A 27968-nucleotide genomic window follows, 5' to 3' on the forward strand; every position below is an offset into this window, starting at 1 on the left:
AGGTACATCCCCCCCACCCTCACCTGTATCCCCTGGAGTTATAGAGGTACATCCCCAACACCCTCACCTGTATCCCCTGGAGTTATAGAGGTACATCCCCCCCCACCCTCACCTGTATCCCCTGGAGTTATAGAGGTACATCCCCCCCCACCCTCACCTGTATCCCTGGAGTTATAGAAGTACATCCCCCCCCCCACCCTCACCTGTATCCCCTGGAGTTATAGAGGTACATCCCCACCTGGAGGAATTTACAGGGGATTAAAACCAGCAACTTTTAGTTAGTGGCCCAACGCTAGGCTACCTGCCTTCCTACACACACACCTATATACACCAACACACCCTCACTCTCCGTACCACACCACCCCCTCACACCGTGCCACACCCCCACACACAGTGCCACACCCCCACACACCGTGCCACACCCCCACACACCGTACCACACCCCCACACACTATACCACACACCGTACCACACCACCACACACCACACCATACCACACCCTCACACTGTACCACACCCCCACACACCATACCACACCCCCACACCACACCATACCCCACACCATACCACACCACCCACACCATACCACACCCCCACACACCATACCACATCCCCACACACCCTCACACACTATACCACACCATACCACACCCCCACACACCATACCACACCACCCACACCCCCTCACACCGTACCACACCATACCACACCACCCACACCCCCACACACCATACCACACACCATACCACACCCCCACACACCCTCACACACCATACCACACCCCCACACCACACCCCCTCACACCTTACCACACCCCCACACCCCCTCACACCATACCACACCCCCACACCACCCACACCCCCTCACACCATACCACACCGCCACACACCATACCACACCCACACACACTGTACCACACCCCCACACACCGTACCACACCATACCACACCCCCACACACCATACAACACCCCCTCACACCGTACCACACCCCCACACACCGTACCACACCCCCTCACACCGTACTACACCCCCACACACCGTACCATGCCGTACCACACCCCCTCACACCGTACCACACACCATACCACACCACCCACACCCTCACACTGTACCACACCCCCCACACACCATACCACACCCCCACACACCGTACCACACCCCCACACACCATACCACACACCGTACCACACCCCCACACACCATACCACACCCTCACACACCATACCACACCCCCAACCACACCCCCACACCACACCATACCCCACACCATACCACACCACCCACACCGTACCACACCCCCACACCGTACCACACCACACCGTACCACACCCCCTACACCGTACCACCCAATACCACACCCCCACACACCATACCACACACCATACCACACCCCCTCACACCGTACCCCACCCCCACACACCGTACCACACCATACCACACCCCCTCACACCGTACCATACCACACCCCCACACACCATACCACACCCCCTCACACCTTACCACACCCCCACACACCATACCACACCCCCTCACACCGTACCACACCCCCTCACACCCCCACACACCATACCACACCCCCTCACACCATACCACACCCCCTCACACCGTACCACACCCCCACACACCATACCACACCACCCACACACCCTCACACTGTACCACCCCCCCACACACCATACCACACCCCCACACACCATACCACACACCGTACCACACCCCCACACACCATACCACACCCTCACACACCATACCACACACCATACCACACCCCACACACCATACCACACCACCCACACCCCCTCACACTGTACCACACCCCCACACCATACCACACCATACCACACCCCCCCACACCATACCACACCCCCACACACCATACCAGACACCATACCACACACCATACCACACCCCCACACACCATACCACACCCCCTCACACCGTACCACACCCCCACACACCGTACCATACCGTACCACACCCCCTCACACCGTACCACACCCCCACACACCATACCACACCACCCACATCCTCACACTGTACCACACCCCCCACACACCATACCACACCCCCACACACCATCCCACACCTCCACACACCATACCACACACCGTACCACACCCCCACACACCATACCACACCCTCACACACCATACCACACCCCCACACCACACCCCCACACCACACCATACCACATACCACACCACCCACACCGTACCACACCCCCACACGTACCATACCACACCATACCACACTCCCTACACCGTACCACACCATACCACACCCCCACACAACATACCTCACACCATACCACACCCCCTCACACCGTACCCCACCCCCACACACCGTACCACACCGTACCACACCATACCACACCCCCACACACCATACCACACCCCCTCACACCTTACCACACCCCCACACACCGTACCACACCATACCACACCCCCTCACACCGTACCACACCCCCACACACCATACCACACCACCCACACACCCTCACACTGTACCACCCCCCCCACACACCATACCACACCCCCACACACCATACCACACACCGTACCACACCCCCACACACCATACCACACCCTCACACACCATACCACACCCCCACACCACACCCCCACACACCATACCACACCCCCACACACCATACCACACACCATACCACACCCCCACACACCATACCACACCACCCACACCCCCTCACACTGTACCACACCCCCACACCATACCACACCATACCACACCCCCTCACACCGTACCACACCCCCACACACCATACCGGACACCATACCACACACCATACCACACCCCCACACACTCTACCACACCATACCACACCCCCTCACACCGTACCACACTCCCACACACAATGTACCATACCGTACCACACTTCCTCACACCGTACCACACCCCCACACACCATACCACACCACCCACATCCTCACACTGTACCACACCCCCACACTCAATGTACCATACCATACCACACCTCCTCACACCGTACCACACCCCCACACACCATACCACACCACCCACATCCTCACACTGTACCACACCCCCCACACACCATACCACACCCCCACACACCATACCACACCCCCACACACCATACCACACACCGTACCACACCCCCACACACCATACCACACCCTCACACACCATACCACACCCCCACACCACACCCCCACACCATACCACACACCATACCACACCACCCACACCGTACCACACCCCCACACCGTACCATACCACACCATACCACACCCCCTACACCGTACCACACCATACCACACCCCCTCACACCGTACCCCACCCCCACACACCGTACCACACCCCCACACACCTTACCACACCCCCACACACCGTACCACACCATACCACACCCCCTCACACCGTACCACACCCCCTCACACCCCCACACACCATACTACACCACCCACACACCCTCACACTGTACCACCCCCCCACACACCATACCACACCCCCACACACCATACCACACACCGTACCACACCCCCACACACCATACCACACCCTCACACACCATACCACACCCCCACACCACACCCCCACACCACACACCATACCACACCCCCACACACCATACCACACATCATACCACACCCCCACACCGAACCACACCATACCACACCCCCACACACCGTACCACACCATACCACACCCCCACACACCATACCACACACCATACTACACCCCCACACACGGTACCACACCATACCACACCCCCTCACACCGTACCATACCACACCACACCCCCTCACACCGTACCATACCACACCCCCACACACCGTACCACACCCCCTCACACCGTACTACACCCCCACACACCGTACCATACCACACCCTCACACACCATACCACACCCCCACACACCATATCACACCCCCACACACCATACCACACCACCCACACCGTACCATACCACACCATACCACACCCCCTACACCGTACCACACCATACCACACCCCCACACACCATACACACCCCCACACACCGTACCACACCATACCATACGCCCTCACACCGTACCACACCATACCACACCCCCACACACCATACAACACCCCCTCACACCGTACCACACCCCCACACACCGTACCACACCATACCACACCCCCTCACACCGTACCACACTGTACCACACCCCCTCACACCGTACCACACCCCCACACACCATACCACACCACCCACACACCTTCACACTGTACCACACCCCCTCACACCGTACCACACCCCCACACACCATACCACACACCATACCACACACCGTACCACACCCCAACACACCATACCACACCCCCACACACCCTCACACACCATACCACACACCATACCACGCCCCCACACACCATACCACACACCATACCACACCCCCTCACACCGTACCACACCATACCACACCCCCTCGCACCGTACCACACCATACCCCCACACACACACACACACACACACCGTACCACACATATACACGCACCTATACACACACACACACACACACACAGTACCACACATATACACGCACCTATACACACACACACACACACACACACACACACACCGTACCACACATATACACGCACCTATACACACACACACACACACACACACACACACACACCGTACCACACATATACACGCACCTATTCACACACACACACACACACACACCGTACCACACATATACACGCACCCATACACACACACACACCGTACCACACATATACACGCACCTATACACACACACACACACACACACACACACACAGACAGACAGACAGACAGACAGACAGCCAGTGCTATGAGTGGTGTATAATAATCCATCCTGTTGTCCTCTCCAGTATAATGGTGCCAACATCCAGCTGCTGGATCTGCCGGGAATCATAGAAGGGGCTTCCCAAGGTACAGTAACTGGTTACCACGATGGCTATCTACTGTAGAGGGGGTTGGAATCATAGAAGGGGCTTCCCAAGGTACAGTAACTGGTTACCACGATGGCTATCTACTGTAGAGGGGGTTGGAATCATAGAAGGGGCTTCCCAAGGTACAGTAACTGGTTACCACGATGGCTATCTACTGTAGAGGGGGTTGGAATCATAGAAGGGGCTTCCCAAGGTACAGTAACTGGTTACCACGATGGCTATCTACTGTAGAGGGGGTTGGAATCATAGAAGGGGCTTCCCAAGGTACAGTAACTGGTTACCACGATGGCTATCTACTGTAGAGGGGGTTGGAATCATAGAAGGGGCTTCCCAAGGTACAGTAACTGGTTACCACGATGGCTATCTACTGTAGAGGGGGTTGGAATCATAGAAGGGGCTTCCCAAGGTACAGTAACTGGTTACCACGATGGCTATCTACTGTAGAGGGGGTTGGAATCATAGAAGGGGCTTCCCAAGGTACAGTAACTGGTTACCACGATGGCTATCTACTGTAGAGGGGGTTGGAATCATAGAAGGGGCTTCCCAAGGTACAGTAACTGGTTACCACGATGGCTATCTACTGTAGAGGGGGTTGGAATCATAGAAGGGGCTTCCCAAGGTACAGTAACTGGTTACCACGATGGCTATCTACTGTAGAGGGGGTTGGAATCATAGAAGGGGCTTCCCAAGGTACAGTAACTGGTTACCACGATGGCTATCTACTGTAGAGGGGGTTGGAATCATAGAAGGGGCTTCCCAAGGTACAGTAACTGGTTACCACGATGGCTATCTACTGTAGAGGGGGTTGGAATCATAGAAGGGGCTTCCCAAGGTACAGTAACTGGTTACCACGATGGCTATCTACTGTAGAGGGGGTTGGAATCATAGAAGGGGCTTCCCAAGGTACAGTAACTGGTTACCACGATGGCTATCTACTGTAGAGGGGGTTGGAATCATAGAAGGGGCTTCCCAAGGTACAGTAACTGGTTACCACGATGGCTATCTACTGTAGAGGGGGTTGGAATCATAGAAGGGGCTTCCCAAGGTACAGTAACTGGTTACCACGATGGCTATCTACTGTAGAGGGGGTTGGAATCATAGAAGGGGCTTCCCAAGGTACAGTAACTGGTTACCACGATGGCTATCTACTGTAGAGGGGGTTGGAATCATAGAAGGGGCTTCCCAAGGTACAGTAACTGGTTACCACGATGGCTATCTACTGTAGAGGGGGTTGGAATCATAGAAGGGGCTTCCCAAGGTACAGTAACTGGTTACCACGATGGCTATCTACTGTAGAGGGGGTTGGAATCATAGAAGGGGCTTCCCGAGGTACAGTAACTGGTTACCACGATGGCTATCTACTGTAGAGGGGGTTGGAATCATAGAAGGGGCTTCCCGAGGTACAGTAACTGGTTACCACGATGGCTATCTACTGTAGAGGGGGTTGGAATCATAGAAGGGGCTTCCCGAGGTACAGTAACTGGTTACCACGATGGCTATCTACTGTAGAGGGGGTTGGAATCATAGAAGGGGCTTCCCGAGGTACAGTAACTGGTTACCACGATGGCTATCTACTGTAGAGGGGGTTGGAATCATAGAAGGGGCTTCCCGAGGTACAGTAACTGGTTACCACGATGGCTATCTACTGTAGAGGGGGTTGGAATCATAGAAGGGGCTTCCCAAGGGACAGTAACTGGTTACCACGATGGCTATCTACTGTAGAGGGGGTTGGAATCATAGAAGGGGCTTCCCAAGGTACAGTAACTGGTTACCACGATGGTTATCTACTGTAGAGGGGGTTGGAATCATAGAAGGGGCTTCCCAAGGTACAGTAACTGGTTACCACGATGGTTATCTACTGTAGAGGGGGTTGGAATCATAGAAGGGGCTTCCCAAGGTACAGTAACTGGTTACCACGATGGCTATCTACTGTAGAGGGGGTTGGAATCATAGAAGGGGCTTCCCAAGGTACAGTAACTGGTTACCACGATGGCTATCTACTGTAGAGGGGGTTGGAATCATAGAAGGGGCTTCCCAAGGTACAGTAACTGGTTACCACGATGGCTATCTACTGTAGAGGGGGTTGGAATCATAGAAGGGGCTTCCCAAGGTACAGTAACTGGTTACCACGATGGTTATCTACTGTAGAGGGGGTTGGAATCATAGAAGGGGCTTCCCAAGGTACAGTAACTGGTTACCACGATGGTTATCTACTGTAGAGGGGGTTGGAATCATAGAAGGGGCTTCCCAAGGTACAGTAACTGGTTACCACGATGGCTATCTACTGTAGAGGGGGTTGGAATCATAGAAGGGGCTTCCCAAGGTACAGTAACTGGTTACCACGATGGCTATCTACTGTAGAGGGGGTTGGAATCATAGAAGGGGCTTCCCAAGGTACAGTAACTGGTTACCACGATGGTTATCTACTGTAGAGGGGGTTGGAATCATAGAAGGGGCTTCCCAAGGTACAGTAACTGGTTACCATGATGGCTATCTACTGTAGAGGGGGTTGGAATCATAGAAGGGGCTTCCCAAGGTACAGTAACTGGTTACCACGATGGTTATCTACTGTAGAGGGGGTTGCTGCCGCGATTAGGAGCCAAAACGGTGTTGAAACGTTACAGATACAAATGCCACGAGTAGAGCCTTATTATACATGTCGGAGAGGCTTGTGTGTCCTACATAACGGATTTCTGTCTATCTTGAACGTTCCCAAACATTGCGTCCTGCTGAACGCGCCCCTGGTGGAACTCCTGAGAGACTTTTGTTATCTCTCAATAATGTGGGTGGGATTAATATAGAGCACTGTGTTATCTCTGAGCTATTAATATAGAGCACTGTGTTATCTCTGAGCTATTAATATAGAGCACTGTGTTATCTCTGAGCTATTAATATAGAGCACTGTGTTATCTCTGAGCTATTAATATAGATCACTGTGTTATCTCTGAGCTATTAATATAGAGCACTGTGTTATCTCTGAGCTATTAATATAGAGCACTGTGTTATCTCTGTGCTATTAATATAGAGCACTGTGTTATCTCTGTGCTATTAATATAGAGCATTGTGTTATCTCTGTGCTATTAATATAGAGCATTGTGTTATCTCTGAGCTATTAATATAGAGCACTGTGTTATCTCTGAGCTATTAATATAGAGCATTGTGTTATCTCTGTGCTATTAATATAGAGCACTGTGTTATCTCTGAGCTATTAATATAGAGCACTGTGTTATCTCTGTGCTATTAATATAGAGCACTGTGTTATCTCTGAGCTATTAATATAGAGCACTGTGTTATCTCTGAGCTATTAATATAGAGCACTGTGTTATCTCTGAGCTATTAATATAGAGCACTGTGTTATCTCTGAGCTATTAATATAGAGCATTGTGTTATCTCTGTGCTATTAATATAGAGCATTGTGTTATCTCTGTGCTATTAATATGGAGCACTGTGTTATCTCTGAGCTATTAATATAGAGCACTGTGTTATCTCTGAGCTATTAATATAGAGCACTGTGTTATCTCTGAGCTATTAATATAGAGCACTGTGTTATCTCTGAGCTATTAATATAGAGCACTGTGTTATCTCTGAGCTATTAATATAGAGCACTGTGTTATCTCTGTGCTATTAATATAGAGCATTGTGTTATCTCTGTGCTATTAATATAGAGCATTGTGTTATCTCTGAGCTATTAATATAGAGCATTGTGTTATCTCTGAGCTATTAATATAGAGCATTGTGTTATCTCTGAGCTATTAATATAGAGCACTGTGTTATCTCTGAGCTATTAATATAGAGCACTGTGTTATCTCTGAGCTATTAATATAGAGCACTGTGTTATCTCTGTGCTATTAATATAGAGCATTGTGTTATCTCTGTGCTATTAATATAGAGCATTGTGTTATCTCTGAGCTATTAATATAGAGCACTGTGTTATCTCTGAGCTATTAATATAGAGCATTGTGTTATCTCTGAGCTATTAATATAGAGCATTGTGTTATCTCTGAGCTATTAATATAGAGCATTGTGTTATCTCTGAGCTATTAATATAGAGCACTGTGTTATCTCTGAGCTATTAATATCGAGCACTGTGTTATCTCTGAGCTATTAATATAGAGCATTGTGTTATCTCTGAGCTATTAATATAGGTAGGGGTAAAAGTGACTAGCCAATCAGGATAGATAATAAACAGAGTAGCAGCAGTGTTGGTAGTTGAGGTAATATGTACATGTAGGAAGGGGTAAAAGTGACTAGCCAATCAGGATAGATAATAAACAGAGTAGCAGCAGTGTTGGTAGTTGAGGTAATATGTACATGTAGGTAGGGGTAAAAGTGACTAGTCAATCAGGATAGATAATAAACAGAGTAGCAGCAGTGTTGGTAGTTGAGGTAATATGGACATGTAGGTAGGGGTAAAAGTGACTAGTCAATCAGGATAGATAATAAACAGAGTAGCAGCAGTGTTGGTAGTTGAGGTAATATGTACATGTAGGTAGGGGTAAAAGTGACTAGTCAATCAGGATAGATAATAAACAGAGTAGCAGCAGTGTTGGTAGTTGAGGTAATATGTACATGTAGGTAGGGGTAAAAGAGACTAGCCAATCAGGATAGGTAATAAACAGAGTAGCAGCAGTGCATGTGAAGAGGGTGAAAGTGTGTCTGTGTGAATGTGTGTGTGGCGTCAGTGTGTGTGTGTGTGTGTGTGTGTGTGTGGCGTCAGTGTGTGTGTGTGTGTGCGTGAGCGTATGTAGTATTTGCGTGTTGGAGTGTCAGTGTAGTATGTGTGAGTGTGTGTATAGAGTACAGTGCAAGAGAGGGTGCAAAAAAAACGGGTGTCAAAGCAAATAGTCCGGGTAGCCATTTTATTATTTGTTCAGCAGTCTTATGGCTTGGGGGTAGAAGCTGCTCAGAAGCCTTTTGGTCCCAGACTTGGCGCTCCGGTAGCAGAGAGAACAGTCAATGACTTGGGTGGCTGGAGTCTTTTTTATTTTTATTTTTTACCTTTATTTAACTAGGCAAGTCAGTTAAGAACAAATTATTATTTACAATGACGGCCTACACCGGCCAAACCGGGACGACGCTGGGCCGATTGTGCGCCGCCCTATGGGACTCCCAATCACGGCCGGTTGTGATACAGCCTGGAATCGAACCAGGGGGTCTGTAGTGACGCCTCAAGCACTGAGATGCAGTGCCTTAGACCGCTGCGCCACTCGGGAGCCCAATTTGACAATTTTTAGGGCCTTTCTCTGACACCGCCTGGTATAGAGGTCCTGGATCGCAGGGAACTCTGCCCCAGTGATGTACTGGGCTGTACGGACTACCCTCTGTAGCGCCATGCGGTCGAATGCCAAGCAGTTGCCATACCAGGCGGTGATGCAGCCAGTCAAGATGCTCTCAATGGTGCAGCTGTAGAAGGTTTTGATGGTCTGAGGGCCCATGACAAACCTTTTCAGCCTCCTGAGGGGGAAGAGGCATTGCCGTGTCCTCTTCATCACTGTGTTGGTGTGTTTGGACCATGATAGGTCCTTAGTGATGTGGACACAGAGGAACCTGAAGCTCTTGACCGGCTCCACTACAGCCCCGTCACTGTGTTCATCTCTGAGGAATGTGGGTTAATTATTAATATAGAACACTTATCTCTGAGTAATGTAGGTTAATTATTAATATAGAGCACGGTTGTTATCGCTGAGGAATGTGGGTTAATTATTCATATAGAACACTGTGGTTATCTCTGAGGAATGTGGGTTAATTATTAATATAATAATATGCCATTTAGCAGACGCTTTTATCCAAAGCGACTTACAGTCATGTGTGCATACATTTTTACGTATGGGTGGTCCCAGGGATCGAACCCACTACCCTGGCGTTACAAGCGCCATGCTCTACCAATTGAGCTACAGAGGACACTAGTTATCTCTGAGTAATGTGGGTTAATTATTAATTTAGAAAACTGTTATCTCTGAATAATGTGGGTGGGATTAATATAGAGTACTGTGGAACTCACCTCTTCCACCACCAATAAGATGCCTTTTGTGATTGGATGATGATTTGAACTCTTTGTTGTGATTGGGTGACCTCTGACCTGTGTGTGTGTGTTCCGTAGGTAAGGGTCGAGGTCGGCAGGTCATCGCTGTTGCCAGGACAGCAGACGTGGTCATCATGATGCTGGACGCCACCAAGGGAGACGTACAGAGGTCTGTGTGTGCGGTTCTTAGTACTGGCAGCTAGTTACTGACTGACTGCTAACCGTCTAGCATGTGTTCTTAGTACTGGCAGCTAGTTACTGACTGACTGCTAACCGTCTAGCATGTGTTCTTAGTACTGGCAGCTAGTTACTGACTGACTGCTAACCGTCTAGCGTGTGTTCTTAGTACTGGCAGCTAGTTACTGACTGACTGCTAACCGTCTAGCATGTGTTCTTAGTACTGGCAGCTAGTTACTGACTGACTGCTAACCGTCTAGCATGTGTTCTTAGTACTGGCAGCTAGTTACTGACTGACTGCTAACCGTCTAGCGTGTGTTCTTAGTACTGGCAGCTAGTTACTGACTGACTGCTAACCGTCTAGCATGTGTTCTTAGTACTGGCAGCTAGTTACTGACTGACTGCTAACCGTCTAGCGTGTGTTCTTAGTACTGGCAGCTAGTTACTGACTGACTGCTAACCGTCTAGCATGTGTTCTTAGTACTGGCAGCTAGTTACTGACTGACTGCTAACCGTCTAGCTTGTGTTCTTAGTACTGGCAGCTAGTTACTGACTGACTGCTAACCGTCTAGCATGTGTTCTTAGTACTGGCAGCTAGTTACTGACTGACTGCTAACCGTCTAGCGTGTGTTCTTAGTACTGGCAGCTAGTTACTGACTGACTGCTAACCGTCTAGCGTGTGTTTCTGTGCTGTTCTTAGTACTGGCAGCTAGTTACTTACTGACTGCTAACCGTCTAGCATGTGTTCTTAGTACTGGCAGCTAGTTACTGACTGACTGCTAACCGTCTAGCATGTGTTCTTAGTACTGGCAGCTAGTTACTGACTGACTGCTAACCGTCTAGCATGTGTTCTTAGTACTGGCAGCTAGTTACTGACTGACTGCTAACCGTCTAGCATGTGTTCTTAGTACTGGCAGCTAGTTACTGACTGACTGCTAACCGTCTAGCGTGTGTTCTTAGTACTGGCAGCTAGTTACTGACTGACTGCTAACCGTCTAGCATGTGTTCTTAGTACTGGCAGCTAGTTACTGACTGACTGCTAACCGTCTAGCGTGTGTTCTTAGTACTGGCAGCTAGTTACTGACTGACTGCTAACCGTCTAGCGTGTGTTCTTAGTACTGGCAGCTAGTTACTGACTGACTGCTAACCGTCTAGCATGTGTTCTTAGTACTGGCAGCTAGTTACTGACTGACTGCTAACCGTCTAGCATGTGTTCTTAGTACTGGCAGCTAGTTACTGACTGACTGCTAACCGTCTAGCGTGTGTTTCTGTGCTGTTCTTAGTACTGGCAGCTAGTTACTGACTGACTGCTAACCGTCTAGCGTGTGTTTCTGTGCTGTTCTTAGTACTGGCAGCTAGTTACTGACTGACTGCTAACCGTCTAGCATGTGTTTCTGTGCTGTTCTTAGTACTGGCAGCTAGTTACTGACTGACTGCTAACCGTCTAGCATGTGTTCTTAGTACTGGCAGCTAGTTACTGACTGACTGCTAACCGTCTAGCGTGTGTTTCTGTGCTGTTCTTAGTACTGGCAGCTAGTTACTGACTGACTGCTAACCGTCTAGCATGTGTTCTTAGTACTGGCAGCTAGTTACTGACTGACTGCTAACCGTCTAGCGTGTGTTCTTAGTACTGGCAGCTAGTTACTGACTGACTGCTAACCGTCTAGCGTGTGTTTCTGTGCTGTTCTTAGTACTGGCAGCTAGTTACTGACTGACTGCTAACCGTCTAGCATGTGTTCTTAGTACTGGCAGCTAGTTACTGACTGACTGCTAACCGTCTAGCGTGTGTTCTTAGTACTGGCAGCTAGTTACTGACTGACTGCTAACCGTCTAGCGTGTGTTTCTGTGCTGTTCTTAGTACTGGCAGCTAGTTACTGACTGACTGCTAACCGTCTAGCATGTGTTCTTAGTACTGGCAGCTAGTTACTGACTGACTGCTAACCGTCTAGCATGTGTTCTTAGTACTGGCAGCTAGTTACTGACTGACTGCTAACCGTCTAGCATGTGTTCTTAGTACTGGCAGCTAGTTACTGACTGACTGCTAACCGTCTAGCGTGTGTTCTTAGTACTGGCAGCTAGTTACTGACTGACTGCTAACCGTCTAGCGTGTGTTTCTGTGCTGTTCTTAGTACTGGCAGCTAGTTACTGACTGACTGCTAACCGTCTAGCATGTGTTCTTAGTACTGGCAGCTAGTTACTGACTGACTGCTAACCGTCTAGCGTGTGTTCTTAGTACTGGCAGCTAGTTACTGACTGACTGCTAAACCGTCTAGCATGTGTTCTTAGTACTGGCAGCTAGTTACTGACTGACTGCTAACCGTCTAGCATGTGTTCTTAGTACTGGCAGCTAGTTACTGACTGACTGCTAACCGTCTAGCGTGTTTTTCTGTGGTGTTCTTAGTACTGGCAGCTAGTTACTGACTGACTGCTAACCGTCTAGCATGTGTTCTTAGTACTGGCAGCTAGTTACTGACTGACTGCTAACCGTCTAGCGTGTGTTTCTGTGCTGTTCCTAGTACTGGCAGCTAGTTACTGACTGACTGCTAACCGTCTAGCATGTGTTCTTAGTACTGGCAGCTAGTTACTGACTGACTGCTAACCGTCTAGCATGTGTTTTTGTGTATTGTTCCGTCTGTCCCATCTGGTTAGTTAGACCAGTGGTTCTCAACTGGTTGTCCCATCTGGTTAGTTAGACCAGTGGTTTCCCAACTGGTTGTCCCATCTGGTTAGTTAGACCAGTGGTTCCCAACTGGTTGTCCCATCTGGTTAGTTAGACCAGTGGTTTCCCAACTGGTTGTCCCATCTGGTTAGTTAGACCAGTGGTTCTCAACTGGTTGTCCCATCTGGTTAGTTAGACCAGTGGTTCTCAACTGGTTGTCCCATCTGGTTAGTTAGACCAGTGGTTTCCCAACTGGTTTTACCTCTGGACACACAGTTAGCCTGGTTGCCTCAGTCGCGACCTGATATTCTCATTGCAGAAGGAAAAGATGACCAAAATGTGCAGGTCTTAATGCTTTATTGATAATAAATGTAGCAATTGTATGACAAATGATCATTATCAATATTGTTAGTTTTTACTCTGTTTATTTAGAATCTAACGGACAACTAGGAAACGCTCAAACCAAGTTTATTCACCCACTGGGTCAAACAGCTGCAAAGACAAAAACCTGTTTACACAAGCACATATAATGTAGTTATAACTTCCTCCTATGCTGAGTCTCCTCCTTACACATCTGGACAGCCAGTTTCCCCAGGTTAGTTAGTTAGTGTGTTCTGTCTGTCTCCTCAGGTTAGTTAGTTAGTGTGTTCTGTCTGTCTCCTCAGGTTAGTTAGTTAGTGTGTTCTGTCTGTCTCCTCAGGTTAGTTAGTTAGTGTGTTCTGTCTGTCTCCTCAGGTTAGTTAGTTAGTGTGTTCTGTCTGTCTCCTCAGGTTAGTTAGTTAGTGTGTTCTGTCTGTCTCCTCAGGTTAGTTAGTTAGTGTGTTCTGTCTGTCTCCTCAGGTTAGTTAGTTAGTGTGTTCTGTCTGTTTCCTCAGGTTAGTTAGTTAGTGTGTTCTGTCTGTCTCCTCAGGTTAGTTAGTTAGTGTGTTCTGTCTGTCTCCCCAGGTTAGTTAGTTAGTGTGTTCTGTCTGTCTCCCCAGGTTAGTTAGTTAGTGTGTTCTGTCTGTCTCCCCAGGTTAGTTAGTTAGTGTGTTCTGTCTGTCTCCTCAGGTTAGTTAGTTAGTGTGTTCTGTCTGTCTCCTCAGGTTAGTTAGTTAGTGTGTTCTGTCTGTTTCCTCAGGTTAGTTAGTTAGTGTGTTCTGTCTGTCTCCTCAGGTTAGTTAGTTAGTGTGTTCTGTCTGTCTCCTCAGGTTAGTTAGTTAGTGTGTTCTGTCTGTCTCCTCAGGTTAGTTAGTTAGTGTGTTCTGTCTGTCTCCTCAGGTTAGTTAGTTAGTGTGTTCTGTCTGTCTCCTCAGGTTAGTTAGTTAGTGTGTTCTGTCTGTCTCCTCAGGTTAGTTAGTTAGTGTGTTCTGTCCGTCTCCTCAGGTTAGTTAGTTAGTGTGTTCTGTCTGTCTCCTCAGGTTAGTTAGTTAGTGTGTTCTGTCTGTCTCCTCAGGTTAGTTAGTTAGTTAGTGTGTTCTGTCTGTCTCCCCAGGTTAGTTAGTTAGTGTGTTCTGTCTGTCTCCTCAGGTTAGTTAGTTAGTGTGTTCTGTCTGTCTCCTCGGGTTAGTTAGTTAGTGTGTTCTGTCTGTCTCCCCAGGTTAGTTAGTTAGTGTGTTCTGTCTGTCTCCTCAGGTTAGTTAGTTAGTGTGTTCTGTCTGTCTCCTCAGGTTAGTTAGTTAGTGTGTTCTGTCTGTCTCCTCAGGTTAGTTAGTTAGTGTGTTCTGTCCGTCTCCTCAGGTTAGTTAGTTAGTGTGTTCTGTCTGTCTCCTCAGGTTAGTTAGTTAGTGTGTTCTGTCTGTCTCCTCAGGTTAGTTAGTTAGTGTGTTCTGTCTGTCTCCTCAGGTTAGTTAGTTAGTGTGTTCTGTCTGTCTCCTCAGGTTAGTTAGTTAGTGTGTTCTGTCTGTCTCCCCAGGTTAGTTAGTTAGTGTGTTCTGTCTGTCTCCTCAGGTTAGTTAGTTAGTGTGTTCTGTCTGTCTCCTCAGGTTAGTTAGTTAGTGTGTTCTGTCTGTCTCCCCAGGTTAGTTAGTTAGTGTGTTCTGTCTGTCTCCTCAGGTTAGTTAGTTAGTGTGTTCTGTCTGTCTCCTCAGGTTAGTTAGTTAGTGTGTTCTGTCTGTCTCCTCAGGTTAGTTAGTTAGTGTGTTCTGTCTGTCTCCTCAGGTTAGTTAGTTAGTGTGTTCTGTCTGTCTCCTCAGGTTAGTTAGTTAGTGTGTTCTGTCTGTCTCCTCAGGTTAGTTAGTTAGTGTGTTCTGTCTGTCTCCTCAGGTTAGTTAGTTAGTGTGTTCTGTCTGTCTCCTCAGGTTAGTTAGTCAGTGTGTTCTGTTTGTCTCCTCAGGTTAGTTAGTTAGTGTGTTCTGTCTGTCTCCTCAGGTTAGTTAGTTAGTGTGTTCTGTCTGTCTCCTCAGGTTAGTTAGTTAGTGTGTTCTGTCTGTCTCCCCAGGTTAGTTAGTTAGTGTGTTCTGTCTGTCTCCTCAGGTTAGTTAGTTAGTGTGTTATGTCTGTCTCCTCAGGTTAGTTAGTTAGTGTGTTCTGTCTGTCTCCCCAGGTTAGTTAGTTAGTGTGTTCTGTCTGTCTCCTCAGGTTAGTTAGTTAGTGTGTTATGTCTGTCTCCTCAGGTTAGTTAGTTAGTGTGTTCTGTCTGTCTCCTCAGGTTAGTTAGTTAGTGTGTTCTGTCTGTCTCCTCAGGTTAGTTAGTTAGTGTGTTCTGTCCGTCTCCTCAGGTTAGTTAGTTAGTGTGTTCTGTCTGTCTCCTCAGGTTAGTTAGTTAGTGTGTTCTGTCTGTCTCCTCAGGTTAGTTAGTTAGTGTGTTCTGTCTGTCTCCTCAGGTTAGTTAGTTAGTGTGTTCTGTCTGTCTCCCCAGGTTAGTTAGTTAGTTAGTGTGTTCTGTCTGTCTCCTCAGGAAACTACTGGAGAAGGAGTTGGAGTCGGTCGGCATCAGACTCAACCGCTCTAAACCCAACATCTACTTCAAGGTCAGTTTCTCCATCACATTAATGAACTAACATCTACTTCAAGGTCAGTTTCTCCATCACATTAATGAACTAACATCTACTTCAAGGTCAGTTTCTCCATCACATTAATGAACTAACATCTACTTCAAGGTCAGTTTCTCCATCACATTAATGAACTAACATCTACTTCAAGGTCAGTTTCTCCATCACATTAATGAACTAACATCTACTTCAAGGTCAGTTTCTCCATCACATTAATGAACTAACATCTACTTCAAGGTCAGTTTCTCCATCACATTAATGAACTAACATCTACTTCAAGGTCAGTTTCTCCATCACATTAATGAACTAACATCTACTTCAAGGTCAGTTTCTCCATCACATTAATGAACTAACATCTACTTCAAGGTCAGTTTCTCCATCACATTAATGAACTAACATCTACTTCAAGGTCAGTTTCTCCATCACATTAATGAACTAACATCTACTTCAAGGTCAGTTTCTCCATCACATTAATGAACTAACATCTACTTCAAGGTCAGTTTCTCCATCACATTAATGAACTAACATCTACTTCAAGGTCAGTTTCTCCATCACATTAATGAACTAACATCTACTTCAAGGTCAGTTTCTCCATCACATTAATGAACTAACATCAACTTCAAGGTCAGTTTCTCCATCACATTAATGAACTAACATCTACTTCAAGGTCAGTTTCTCCATCACATTAATGAACTAACATCTACTTCAAGGTCAGTTTCTCCATCACATTAATGAACTAAACATCTACTTCAAGGTCAGTTTCTCCATCACATTAATGAACTAACATCAACTTCAAGGTCAGTTTCTCCATCACATTAATGAACTAACATCTACTTCAAGGTCAGTTTCTCCATCACATTAATGAACTAACATCTACTTCAAGGTCAGTTTCTCCATCACATGAATGAACTAACATCTACTTCAAGGTCAGTTTCTCCATCACATGAATGAACTAACATCTACTTCAAGGTCAGTTTCTCCATCACATTAATGAACTAACATCTACTTCAAGGTCAGTTTCTCCATCACATTAATGAACTAACATCTACTTCAAGGTCGGTTTCTCCATCACATTAATGAACTAACATCTACTTCAAGGTCAGTTTCTCCATCACATTAATGAACTAACATCTACTTCAAGGTCAGTTTCTCCATCACATTAATGAACTAACATCTACTTCAAGGTCGGTTTCTCCATCACATTAATGAACTAACATCTACTTCAAGGTCAGTTTCTCCATCACATTAATGAACTAACATCTACTTCAAGGTCAGTTTCTCCATCACATTAATGAACTAACATCTACTTCAAGGTCAGTTTCTCCATCACATGAATGAACTAACATCTACTTCAAGGTCAGTTTCTCCATCACATTAATGAACTAACATCTACTTCAAGGTCAATTTCTCCATCACATTAATGAACTAACATCTACTTCAAGGTCAGTTTCTCCATCACATTAATGAACTAACATCAACTTCAAGGTCAGTTTCTCCATCACATGAATGAACTAACATCTACTTCAAGGTCAGTTTCTCCATCACATGAATGAACTAAACATCTACTTCAAGGTCAGTTTCTCCATCACATTAATGAACTAACATCTACTTCAAGGTCAGTTTCTCCATCACATTAATGAACTAACATCTACTTCAAGGTCAGTTTCTCCATCACATTAATGAACTAACATCTACTTCAAGGTCAATTCCCTTTCAGTCAGTGAACTTCGGTACAACATACTATAGGGAGTCGCACTCTCGCCACTTTGGTTGAAGGATCTACAATCACGCCTGACGAGGCCAATGAAATCTGCGCCTCGCTGGAAGTCCCGCCTTCCACAGGTGATAAGCGTGCGGCTCGGAATTCATTCCTTCGATTATTACGCTGTTCACCTTGGCGGGAACAGGAACGATTCACGCTACTAAAACAAATATTTGGAACACGAGACTGTCTTGCGTTGCGCTAACTAAACTGTCCCTAAGCGGTAGAGCGTGCTCAACCCCTGGACGTTGTGTGCTGGAGTTTCCTAATCACGAACAATTAGTTATTCTTCAAATTGCCTGACCTGGCTATAGCAAATAAGTAAGATGGCTGACGCGACCGAAACGACTACGGCTAATAGGCCGGTTTCGGGTTCGCGACCTTGCACCAATTTAATTAAAAGATACGTTTGTTGTCTTGCATGTCTCGGCTCGCTGCGTGCTCAGGCTGCCCTCGCTCCAATCGGTTTGTGTGTGAGACCAGGGGACGGCTGGCACCGTTCCCCATACTAGTCCACCCACAGGTTCTCTTGACAATCATGTAGCATTCTTTAGGGGGGTTGACGTTTCCCGTAGTGACTTCCTCTCCCGGCTGCCCGTACCTCGGCTGACTCTGAGTTGCTGGGACCCAGAGATGGTTTGGGTCATGGTCTGGATGGAATGTTTCCCGGTTCCGGTTCCGGGAGGCTGCTGGAAGAGAAAGGGGGGCCAGGTTCTGTGGGTGTCCCCCCGCTGCCTGGGTCTGCCTTGGTGAAGCCCCGCCTACCTCTCGTTCCACCTGGGGTCCCCCGCTGCCTGGGTCTGCCTTGGTGAAGCCCCGCCTACCTCTCGTTCCACCTGGGGTCCCCCGCTGCCTGGGTCTGCCTTGGTGAAGCACCGCCTACCTCTCGTTCCACCTGGGGTCCCCCGCTGCCTGTATCTGCCTTGGGGAAGCACCGCCTACCTCTCGTTCCACCTGGGGTGCCCCGCTGCCTGGGTCTGCCTTGGTGAAGCACCGCCTACCTCTCGTTCCACCTGGGTGATCCGGTCCTACGTAGACTTCTGAGACCAGACTAGCTAACAAGCCCTGCATAGCGTGCTAGCCAGGTTTGCTAACTCATCGAGGCGAGCTAGCTACTCCTGCCTCCCCACGGGGGGAGTTGCTTGGGTAGCTCTCTTGTTTAGTATTGTAGCGTTAAGTCACTTGATTATTCTAAACGGACCGTGCTGTGGTCAAAGAGGCTCGCTAGATTAGCTTAGACTAAACAGCCTCTTGGCTAGCATACGTTTAGTAACTTCCAGTGAATTAAGCTTACTAGCATTCCCCCGGCGCTATGGCAACCATTCCTATTTTCAATTCCTGGAGTTGGAGGGAGTAGAGAGAGCGAGGCTTGTGTGCTCCTCCAGTTGGAGGGAGTAGAGAGAGCGAGGCTTGTGCTCCTCCAGTTGGAGGGAGTAGAGAGAGAGAGGCTTGTGCTCCTCCAGTTGGAGGGAGTAGAGAGAGCGAGGCTTGTGCTCCTCCAGTTGGAGGGAGTAGAGAGAGCGAGGCTTGTGCTCCTCCAGTTGGAGGGAGTAGAGAGAGAGGCTTGTGCTCCTCCAGTTGGAGGGAGTAGAGAGCGAGGCTTGTGCTCCTCCAGTTGGAGGGAGTAGAGAGAGAGAGGCTTGTGCTCCTCCAGTTGGAGGGAGTAGAGAGAGAGAGGCTTGTGCTCCTCCAGTTGGAGGGAGTAGAGAGAGCGAGGCTTGTGCTCCTCCAGTTGGAGGGAGTAGAGAGAGCGAGGCTTGTGTGCTCCTCCGATGAGGAAGTAGCCTCCGAGCGGCTGCGCCACTCCACAAAAACATTACTGTGACGCCAAACGGTGGACTACGTCAGCCAAACGGTGGACTACGTCAGCCAAACGGTGGACTACGTCAGCCAAACGGTGGACTACGTCAGCCAAACGGTGGACTACGTCAGCCAAACGGTGGACTACGTCAGCCAAACGGTGGACTACGTCAGCCAAACGGTGTACTACGTCAGCCAAACGGTGGACTACGTCAGCCAAACGGTGGACTACGTCAGCCAAACGGTGGACTACGTCAGCCAAACGGTGGACTACGTCAGCCAAACGGTGGACTACGTCAGCCAAACGGTGGACTACGTCAGCCAAACGGTGGACTACGTCAGCCAAACGGTGGACTACGTCAGCCAAACGGTGTACTACGTCAGCCAAACGGTGGACTACGTCAGCCAAACGGTGGACTACGTCAGCCAAACGGTGGACTACGTCAGCCAAACGGTGGACTACGTCAGCCAAACGGTGGACTACGTCGGCCAAACGGTGGACTACGTCAGCCAAACGGTGGACTACGTCAGCCAAACGGTGGACTACGTCAGCCAAACGGTGGACTACGTCAGCCGAACGGTGGACTACGTCAGCCGAACGGTGGACTACGTCAGCCGAACGGTGGACTACGTCAGCCGAACGGTGGACTACGTCAGCCGAACGGTGGACTACGTCAGCCGAACGGTGGACTACGTCAGCCATTGCCAGAGCCCTCTGTGCCCATAACGGTGGCCGGGCTTCATGCAGGCTCCACAGTCTCACAGAAGCACAACATTGTATTGGAAGCTTGTCCATGTTTAATGCCCCTGTGGTACCCCACGTTCCATGGTGTTCAAGGGGTATATCAATCTCCCCCAGGGTGGGAGTAATGTTCTCTGTCCACAAGGGGGCACCCCTCCTCCATAGGTGGCTCATTACTGGAATTCATTGCTGGTTCCTTCCTGTGAGGGGTCTAGTGATACAGGTTATGGGGCCTGTAGGTGATTGGTGGTTGGACCATGCCATTATCCCACACACAGTCTCTGGTTCATATGATCCCCCCCCCCCCCCCCCCCCCCCCCAAAATGAGCAGTCTTTCTCCAGCTCAGCGCTTTTCATTCCTGGGAATTGGATTCCGTTACGAATCGCCCCTGTCTGTTACCACAGATTATGGTCTGTCTCATTCCCAGCTAGGTTACAAGGCTCTGGTCGGTATGGTAACCTCCATGGTAACGTGTTTTTCCCTGGGTCTATTTTTAATGCGTGCGGTCAAGCGCTGGGTGCCAGCCGGTTACCGGAATGAATCTTAACGCCTAAAACCAGCGAGGCTCGTTGTGACAACAGTACCCCCCAGGTGGCATTGCCAATCGGGGTACGTCATTGATCACCGGAGCCCTTGTACCCAGAGTGGGCCGGGCTTTAGGCAAACCTTGGAGCATAAACCGTTTCTTCAACCCCAAAGCGAGGTCCATTCAGAAATGGTTTGTCGAGATCGGTGTTGAAGAACTTGACCGGCCTTTACAGAGCCCTGACCTTCAACCCTATCGAACACCTTTGGGATGAATTGGAACGCCGACTGCGAGCCAGGCCTAATCGCCCAACATCAGTGCCCGACCTCACTAATGCTCTCGTGGCTGAATGGAAGCAAGTCCCAGCAGCAAAGTTCCAACATCTAGTGGAAAGCCTTCCCAGAAGAGTGGAGGCTGTTATAGCAGCAAAGGGGGGGACCAACTCCATATTAATGCCCATGATTTAGGAATGAGATGTCGGACCAGCAGGTGTCCACATACTGTTGGTCATGAAGTGTATGTATGACGGTAGTATTCAAACAACATGTGTATGATGCTAGTATATAATGTTGTGCCAACTCTGTGTTTGTGTTCAGCCCAAGGAGGGAGGGGGTTTGTCCTATAACTCCAACTCTGTGTTTGTGTTCAGCCCAAGGAGGGAGGGGGTTTGTCCTATAACTCCAACTCTGTGTTTGTGTTCAGCCCAAGGAGGGAGGGGGTTTGTCCTATAACTCCAACCCTGTGTTTGTGTTCAGCCCAAGGAGGGAGGGGGTTTGTCCTATAACTCCAACTCTGTGTTTGTGTTCAGCCCAAGAAGGGAGGGGGTTTGTCCTATAACTCCAACTCTGTGTTTGTGTTCAGCCCAAGGAGGGAGGGGGTTTGTCCTATAACTCCAACTCTGTGTTTGTGTTCAGCCCAAGGAGGGAGGGGGTTTGTCCTATAACTCCAACTCTGTGTTTGTGTTCAGCCCAAGGAGGGAGGGGGTTTGTCCTATAACTCCAACTCTGTGTTTGTGTTCAGCCCAAGGAGGGAGGGGGTTTGTCCTATAACTCCAACTCTGTGTTTGTGTTCAGCCCAAGAAGGGAGGGGGTTTGTCCCTATAACTCCAACTCTGTGTTTGTGTTCAGCCCAAGAAGGGAGGGGGTTTGTCCTATAACTCCAACTCTGTGTTTGTGTTCAGCCCAAGAAGGGAGGGGGTGTGTCCTATAACTCCAACTCTGTGTTTGTGTTCAGCCCAAGAAGGGAGGGGGTTTGTCCTATAACTCTATGGTGCCTCTGACTATGTGTTCTGAGAAACTGGTCCAGCTCATCCTCCACGAATACAGTATCCTTCTGACATACTAACACACTATCACTACAGACACTACAGACACCAGACCAGCACTGACACTACAGACACCAGACCAGCACTGACACTACAGACACCAGACCAGCACTGACACTACAGACATCAGACCACTACTGACACTATAGACATCAGATCACTACTGACACTACAGACATCAGATCACTACTGACACTACAGACACCAGACCACTACTGACACTACAGACACCAGACCACTACTGACACTACAGACATCAGACCACTACTGACACTATAGACACCAGACCACTACTGACACTACAGACATCAGACCACTACTGACACTACAGACACCAGACCAGCACTGACACTACAGACATCAGACCAGCACTGACACTACAGACATCAGACCACTACTGACACTATAGACATCAGATCACTACTGACACTACAGACATCAGATCACTACTGACACTACAGACACCAGACCACTACTGACACTACATACATCAGACCACTACTGACACTACAGACATCAGACCACTACTGACACTACAGACATCAGATCACTACTGACACTACAGACATCAGATCACTACTGACACTACAGACATCAGATCACTACAGACATCAGATCACTACTGACACTACAGACACCAGACCAGCACTGACACTACAGACACCAGACCACTACTGACACTACAGACATCAGACCAGCACTGACACTACAGACATCAGATCACTACTGACACTACAGACATCAGACCAGACCAGTACTGACACAGCACACGGCCTACTTCAGATCAGTACTGACACAGCACACGGCCTACTTCAGATCAGTACTGACACAGCACACGGCCTACTCCAGATCAGTACTGACACAGCACACGGCCTACTTCAGATCAGTACTGACACAGCACACGGCCTACTTCAGATCAGTACTGACACAGCACACGGCCTACTCCAGATCAGTACTGACACAGCACACGGCCTACTTCAGATCAGTACTGACACAGCAGACGGCCTACTTCAGATCAGTACTGACACAGCACACGGCCTACTTCAGATCCGTACTGACACAGCAGACGGCCTACTTCAGATCAGTACTGACACAGCAGACGGCCTACTTCAGATCAGTACTGACACAGCACACGGCCTACTTCAGATCCGTACTGACACAGCAGACGGCCTACTTCAGATCAGTACTGACACAGCACACGGCCTACTTCAGATCCGTACTGACACAGCAGACGGCCTACTTCAGATCAGTACTGACACAGCAGACGGCCTACTCCAGATCAGTACTGTCACAGCAGACGGCCTACTTCAGATCAGTACTGACACAGCAGACGACCTACTTCAGATCAGTACTGACACAGCACACGGCCTACTTCAGATCAGTACTGACACAGCACACGGCCTACTTCAGATCAGTACTGACACAGCAGACGGCCTACTTCAGATCAGTACTGACACAGCACACGGCCTACTCCAGATCAGTACTGACACAGCACACGGCCTACTCCAGATCAGTACTGACACAGCAGACGGCCTACTCCAGATCAGTACTGACACCCCACAGTTGATAACCTCCAGACTGAGAATGTTAGCTGACAGACACAACAGTATCTCTCTCTCAGTAGACATGAACCAGACAGCAAGGTGATACAGGTTAGAGTTACTACTGACATTCAAACCTAACGTTCCACCTCAGAACAGTAGGTAGAACCTTAACGATCCACCTCAGAACAGTAGGTAGAACCTTAACGATCCACCTCAGAACAGTAGGTAGAACCTTAACGATCCACCTCAGAACAGTAGGTAGAACCTTAACGATCCACCTCAGAACAGTAGGTAGAACCTTAACGATCCACCTCAGAACAGTAGGTAGAACCTTAACGATCCACCTCAGAACAGTAGGTAGAACCTTAACGATCCACTTCAGAACAGTAGGTAGAACCTTAACGATCCACCTCAGAACAGTAGGTAGAACCTTAACGATCCACTTCAGAACAGTAGGTAGAACCTTAACGTTCCACCTCAGAACAGTAGGTAGAACCTTAACGATCCACCTCAGAACAGCAGGTAGAACCTTAACGATCCACCTCAGAACAGTAGGTAGAACCTTAACGTTCCACCTCAGAACAGTAGGTAGAACCTTAACGTTCCACCTCAGAACAGTAGGTAGAACCTTAACGATCCACCTCAGAAATCTTCAACGCTGAGGTTCTGTTCCGAGAAGACAGCACTCCTGATGACTTCATCGACGTCATTGTTGGGAACAGAGTTTACATGCCCTGTTTATACGTACGTACCTGATCTATGATCTAGCTCCATGTTTATATGTACGTACCTGATCTATATCTGTACCAGTCCACAATGAATATGCAGTCGTGTGTGTGTGTGTGTGTGTGTGTGTGTGTGTGTGTGTGTGTGTGTGTGTGTGTGTGTGTGTAGGTGTACAACAAGGTGGATCAGATCTCTATAGAGGAGGTGGACAGACTGGCTCACGAACCCCACAGTGTCGTCATCAGGTCAGAAACCACCCTGTGTGTCTGTCAACACTGTTGATCATGTGTTAATGGTAAGCAGAGATCTCACTGCCCGTGTCTCCTCTGTGTTTAGCTGTGGGATGAAGCTGAACCTGGATTACCTGTTGGAGAGGCTGTGGGAATACCTGGCCCTCATCTGTCTTTACACTAAGAAGAGAGGAGGTACACTTCCCCCCCCCACCTCATACTGAGAATGCGTCATGTTGTTTCCTGCTTATTGGTTGATCTCGGGAGCTCCTCCCCATATCTAACTGATCAGCTGTTGTCAAAGCCTAAATGAGTATGACATCAGCCATTTAAAGTACACTAGATTTTCAAATGGTCGCATACTATTTTACTTTATATTTTCTCATACTCAAACGGCCTACTATTTAGGATGCAAGGGTATTCAGACACGGCCACACACACACACAGGCACACACACTCAAACACAACAATCCCACACTGTGTTTAGAACCCCTGGTGTCTCCCACACTGTGTTTAGAACCCCCTGGTGTCTCCCACACTGTGTTTAGAACCCCCTGGTGTCTCCCACACTGTGTTTAGAACCCCTGGTGTCTCCCACACTGTGTTTAGAAGCCCTGGTGTCTCCCACACTGTGTTTAGAACCCCCTGGTGTCTCCCACACTGTGTTTAGAACCCCCTGGTGTCTCCCACACTGTGTTTAGAACCCCCTGGTGTCTCCCACACTGTGTTTAGAAGCCCTGGTGTCTCCCACACTGTGTTTAGAGCCCCTGGTGTCTCCCACACTGTGTTTAGAAGCCCCTGGTGTCTCCCACACTGTGTTTAGAAGCCCTGGTGTCTCCCACACGGTGTTTCGAACCCCTGGTGTCTCCCACACTGTGTTTGGAACCCCTGGTGTCTCCCACACTGTGTTTAGAAGCCCTGGTGTCTCCCACACTGTGTTTAGAAGCCCTGGTGTCTCCCACACTGTGTTTAGAAGCCCCTGGTGTCTCCCACACTGTGTTTAGAAGCCCCTGGTGTCTCCCACACTGTGTTTAGAACCCCTGGTGTCTCCCACACTGTGTTTAGAAGCCCCTGGTGTCTCCCACACTGTGTTTAGAAGCCCCTGGTGTCTCCCACACTGTGTTTAGAACCCCCTGGTGTCTCCCACACTGTGTTTGGAACCCCTGGTGTCTCCCACACTGTGTTTAGAACCCCCTGGTGTCTCCCACACTGTGTTTAGAACCCCTGGTGTCTCCCACACTGTGTTTAGAACCCCTGGTGTCTCCCACACTGTGTTTAGAACCCCTGGTGTCTCCCACACTGTGTTTAGAACCCCTGGTGTCTCCCACACTGTGTTTAGAAGCCCTGGTGTCTCCCACACTGTGTTTAGAAGCCCTGGTGTCTCCCACACTGTGTTTAGAACCCCTGGTGTCTCCCACACTGTGTTTAGAACCCTGGTGTCTCCTGTTGAATTGTGGTCTTGTTGTTTCAGAGAGGCCTGACTTCAGTGACGCCATCATCATGAGGAGAGGAGCGTCTGTAGAACATGTGGTGAGCTGAACACACACACTTACATCCTGGCTTTGAACCCAGGTGCTCGGCACCAGACTGTTAACCCGCTGAGCTAAAGCCTTAAAGACGGTCTCCCTCTCTCCCTGCAGTGCCATCGGATCCACAGAACGTTAGCCAGCCAGTTCAAGTACGCCCTGGTCTGGGTAAGTTAGCAGCACTCCATGCTAGCAACGTTGGGTTGGCTCTCTGCGTTAAAAAACACTGGATCTTTCTTTCATGACTCCATTTTGTGACTGTCTTCCTGTTGTGTTCCAGGGCACCAGCACCAAGTTCGACCCCCAGCGGGTGGGGCTAACACACATCATGGAGCACGAGGACGTCATCCAGATTGTTAAGAAGTGAAACAGCCCTTCTGATAGGACAGATGACGGGCTGGGTGGGAAAGTTAGTAAAACAGGGCTTCTGATTGGACAGATGATGGGCTGGGTGGGAAGAGTTAGTAAAACAGGGCTTCTGATTGGACAGATGATTGGCTGGGTGGGAAGAGTTAGTAAAACAGGGCTTCTGATTAGACAGATGACGGGCTGGGTGGGAGGAGTTAAAAACAAAACAGGAAGTTGATTTATGCAGAACCAGTGTACAGTAGATTCTAAAGTCCTGATTCTTATTTTGTGTATGAAACTAAAAATAACCAATCAAGAACCAGATGTGATCTGAGTTACAAGAGGACAGGATCAGCATATTTGATCTTTGTTGACATGGAAACGCATCCAGAATGAACAGGGAAACTAAATAAATTCTAAGAACTTGAAATGGACACGGCTTGCTTCTTTGGTTTTGTTTTTCCATTGGTTGCAATTTGTCTTGTTTTTTGAATTCCAATCCAGCAGGTTCTGTAGTCTGCAGAAGTAAGGCGACTGACAGCAGAGAGCGAGGTGTTGAATTGAAATGACAGTTTCCCCCCCCAAGGTACAAGGGCTGGGGTCAATTCAAATTGAAGGCAGACAATTCAGGAAGTAAACTTAAATTACAATTTGAAATAACTAT

The 27968-nt window shown here is 48.7% G+C and overlaps 1 protein-coding gene across 1 annotated transcript; it reads left to right on the forward strand.

Annotated features, from left to right (window-relative positions):
• Positions 1 to 177: 177 nt before the first annotated feature.
• On the forward strand, positions 178 to 27738 carry LOC311116456 (developmentally-regulated GTP-binding protein 2-like; the record flags this gene model as incomplete). Its single annotated transcript, XM_084191539.1, has 11 exons — positions 178 to 226; positions 4865 to 4925; positions 11046 to 11136; positions 16682 to 16754; positions 22840 to 22930; positions 25121 to 25218; positions 25369 to 25445; positions 25537 to 25625; positions 26902 to 26960; positions 27071 to 27124; positions 27237 to 27738. Coding segments are annotated over 11 exons (829 nt in total), but the record flags the coding sequence as incomplete, so codon positions are not given.
• Positions 27739 to 27968: the final 230 nt, after the last annotated feature.

This window comes from Coregonus lavaretus, assembly GCF_964263955.1.
Source record: "Coregonus lavaretus genome assembly, contig: HAP1_SCAFFOLD_2681, whole genome shotgun sequence".
NCBI lineage: Eukaryota > Metazoa > Chordata > Actinopteri > Salmoniformes > Salmonidae > Coregonus > Coregonus lavaretus.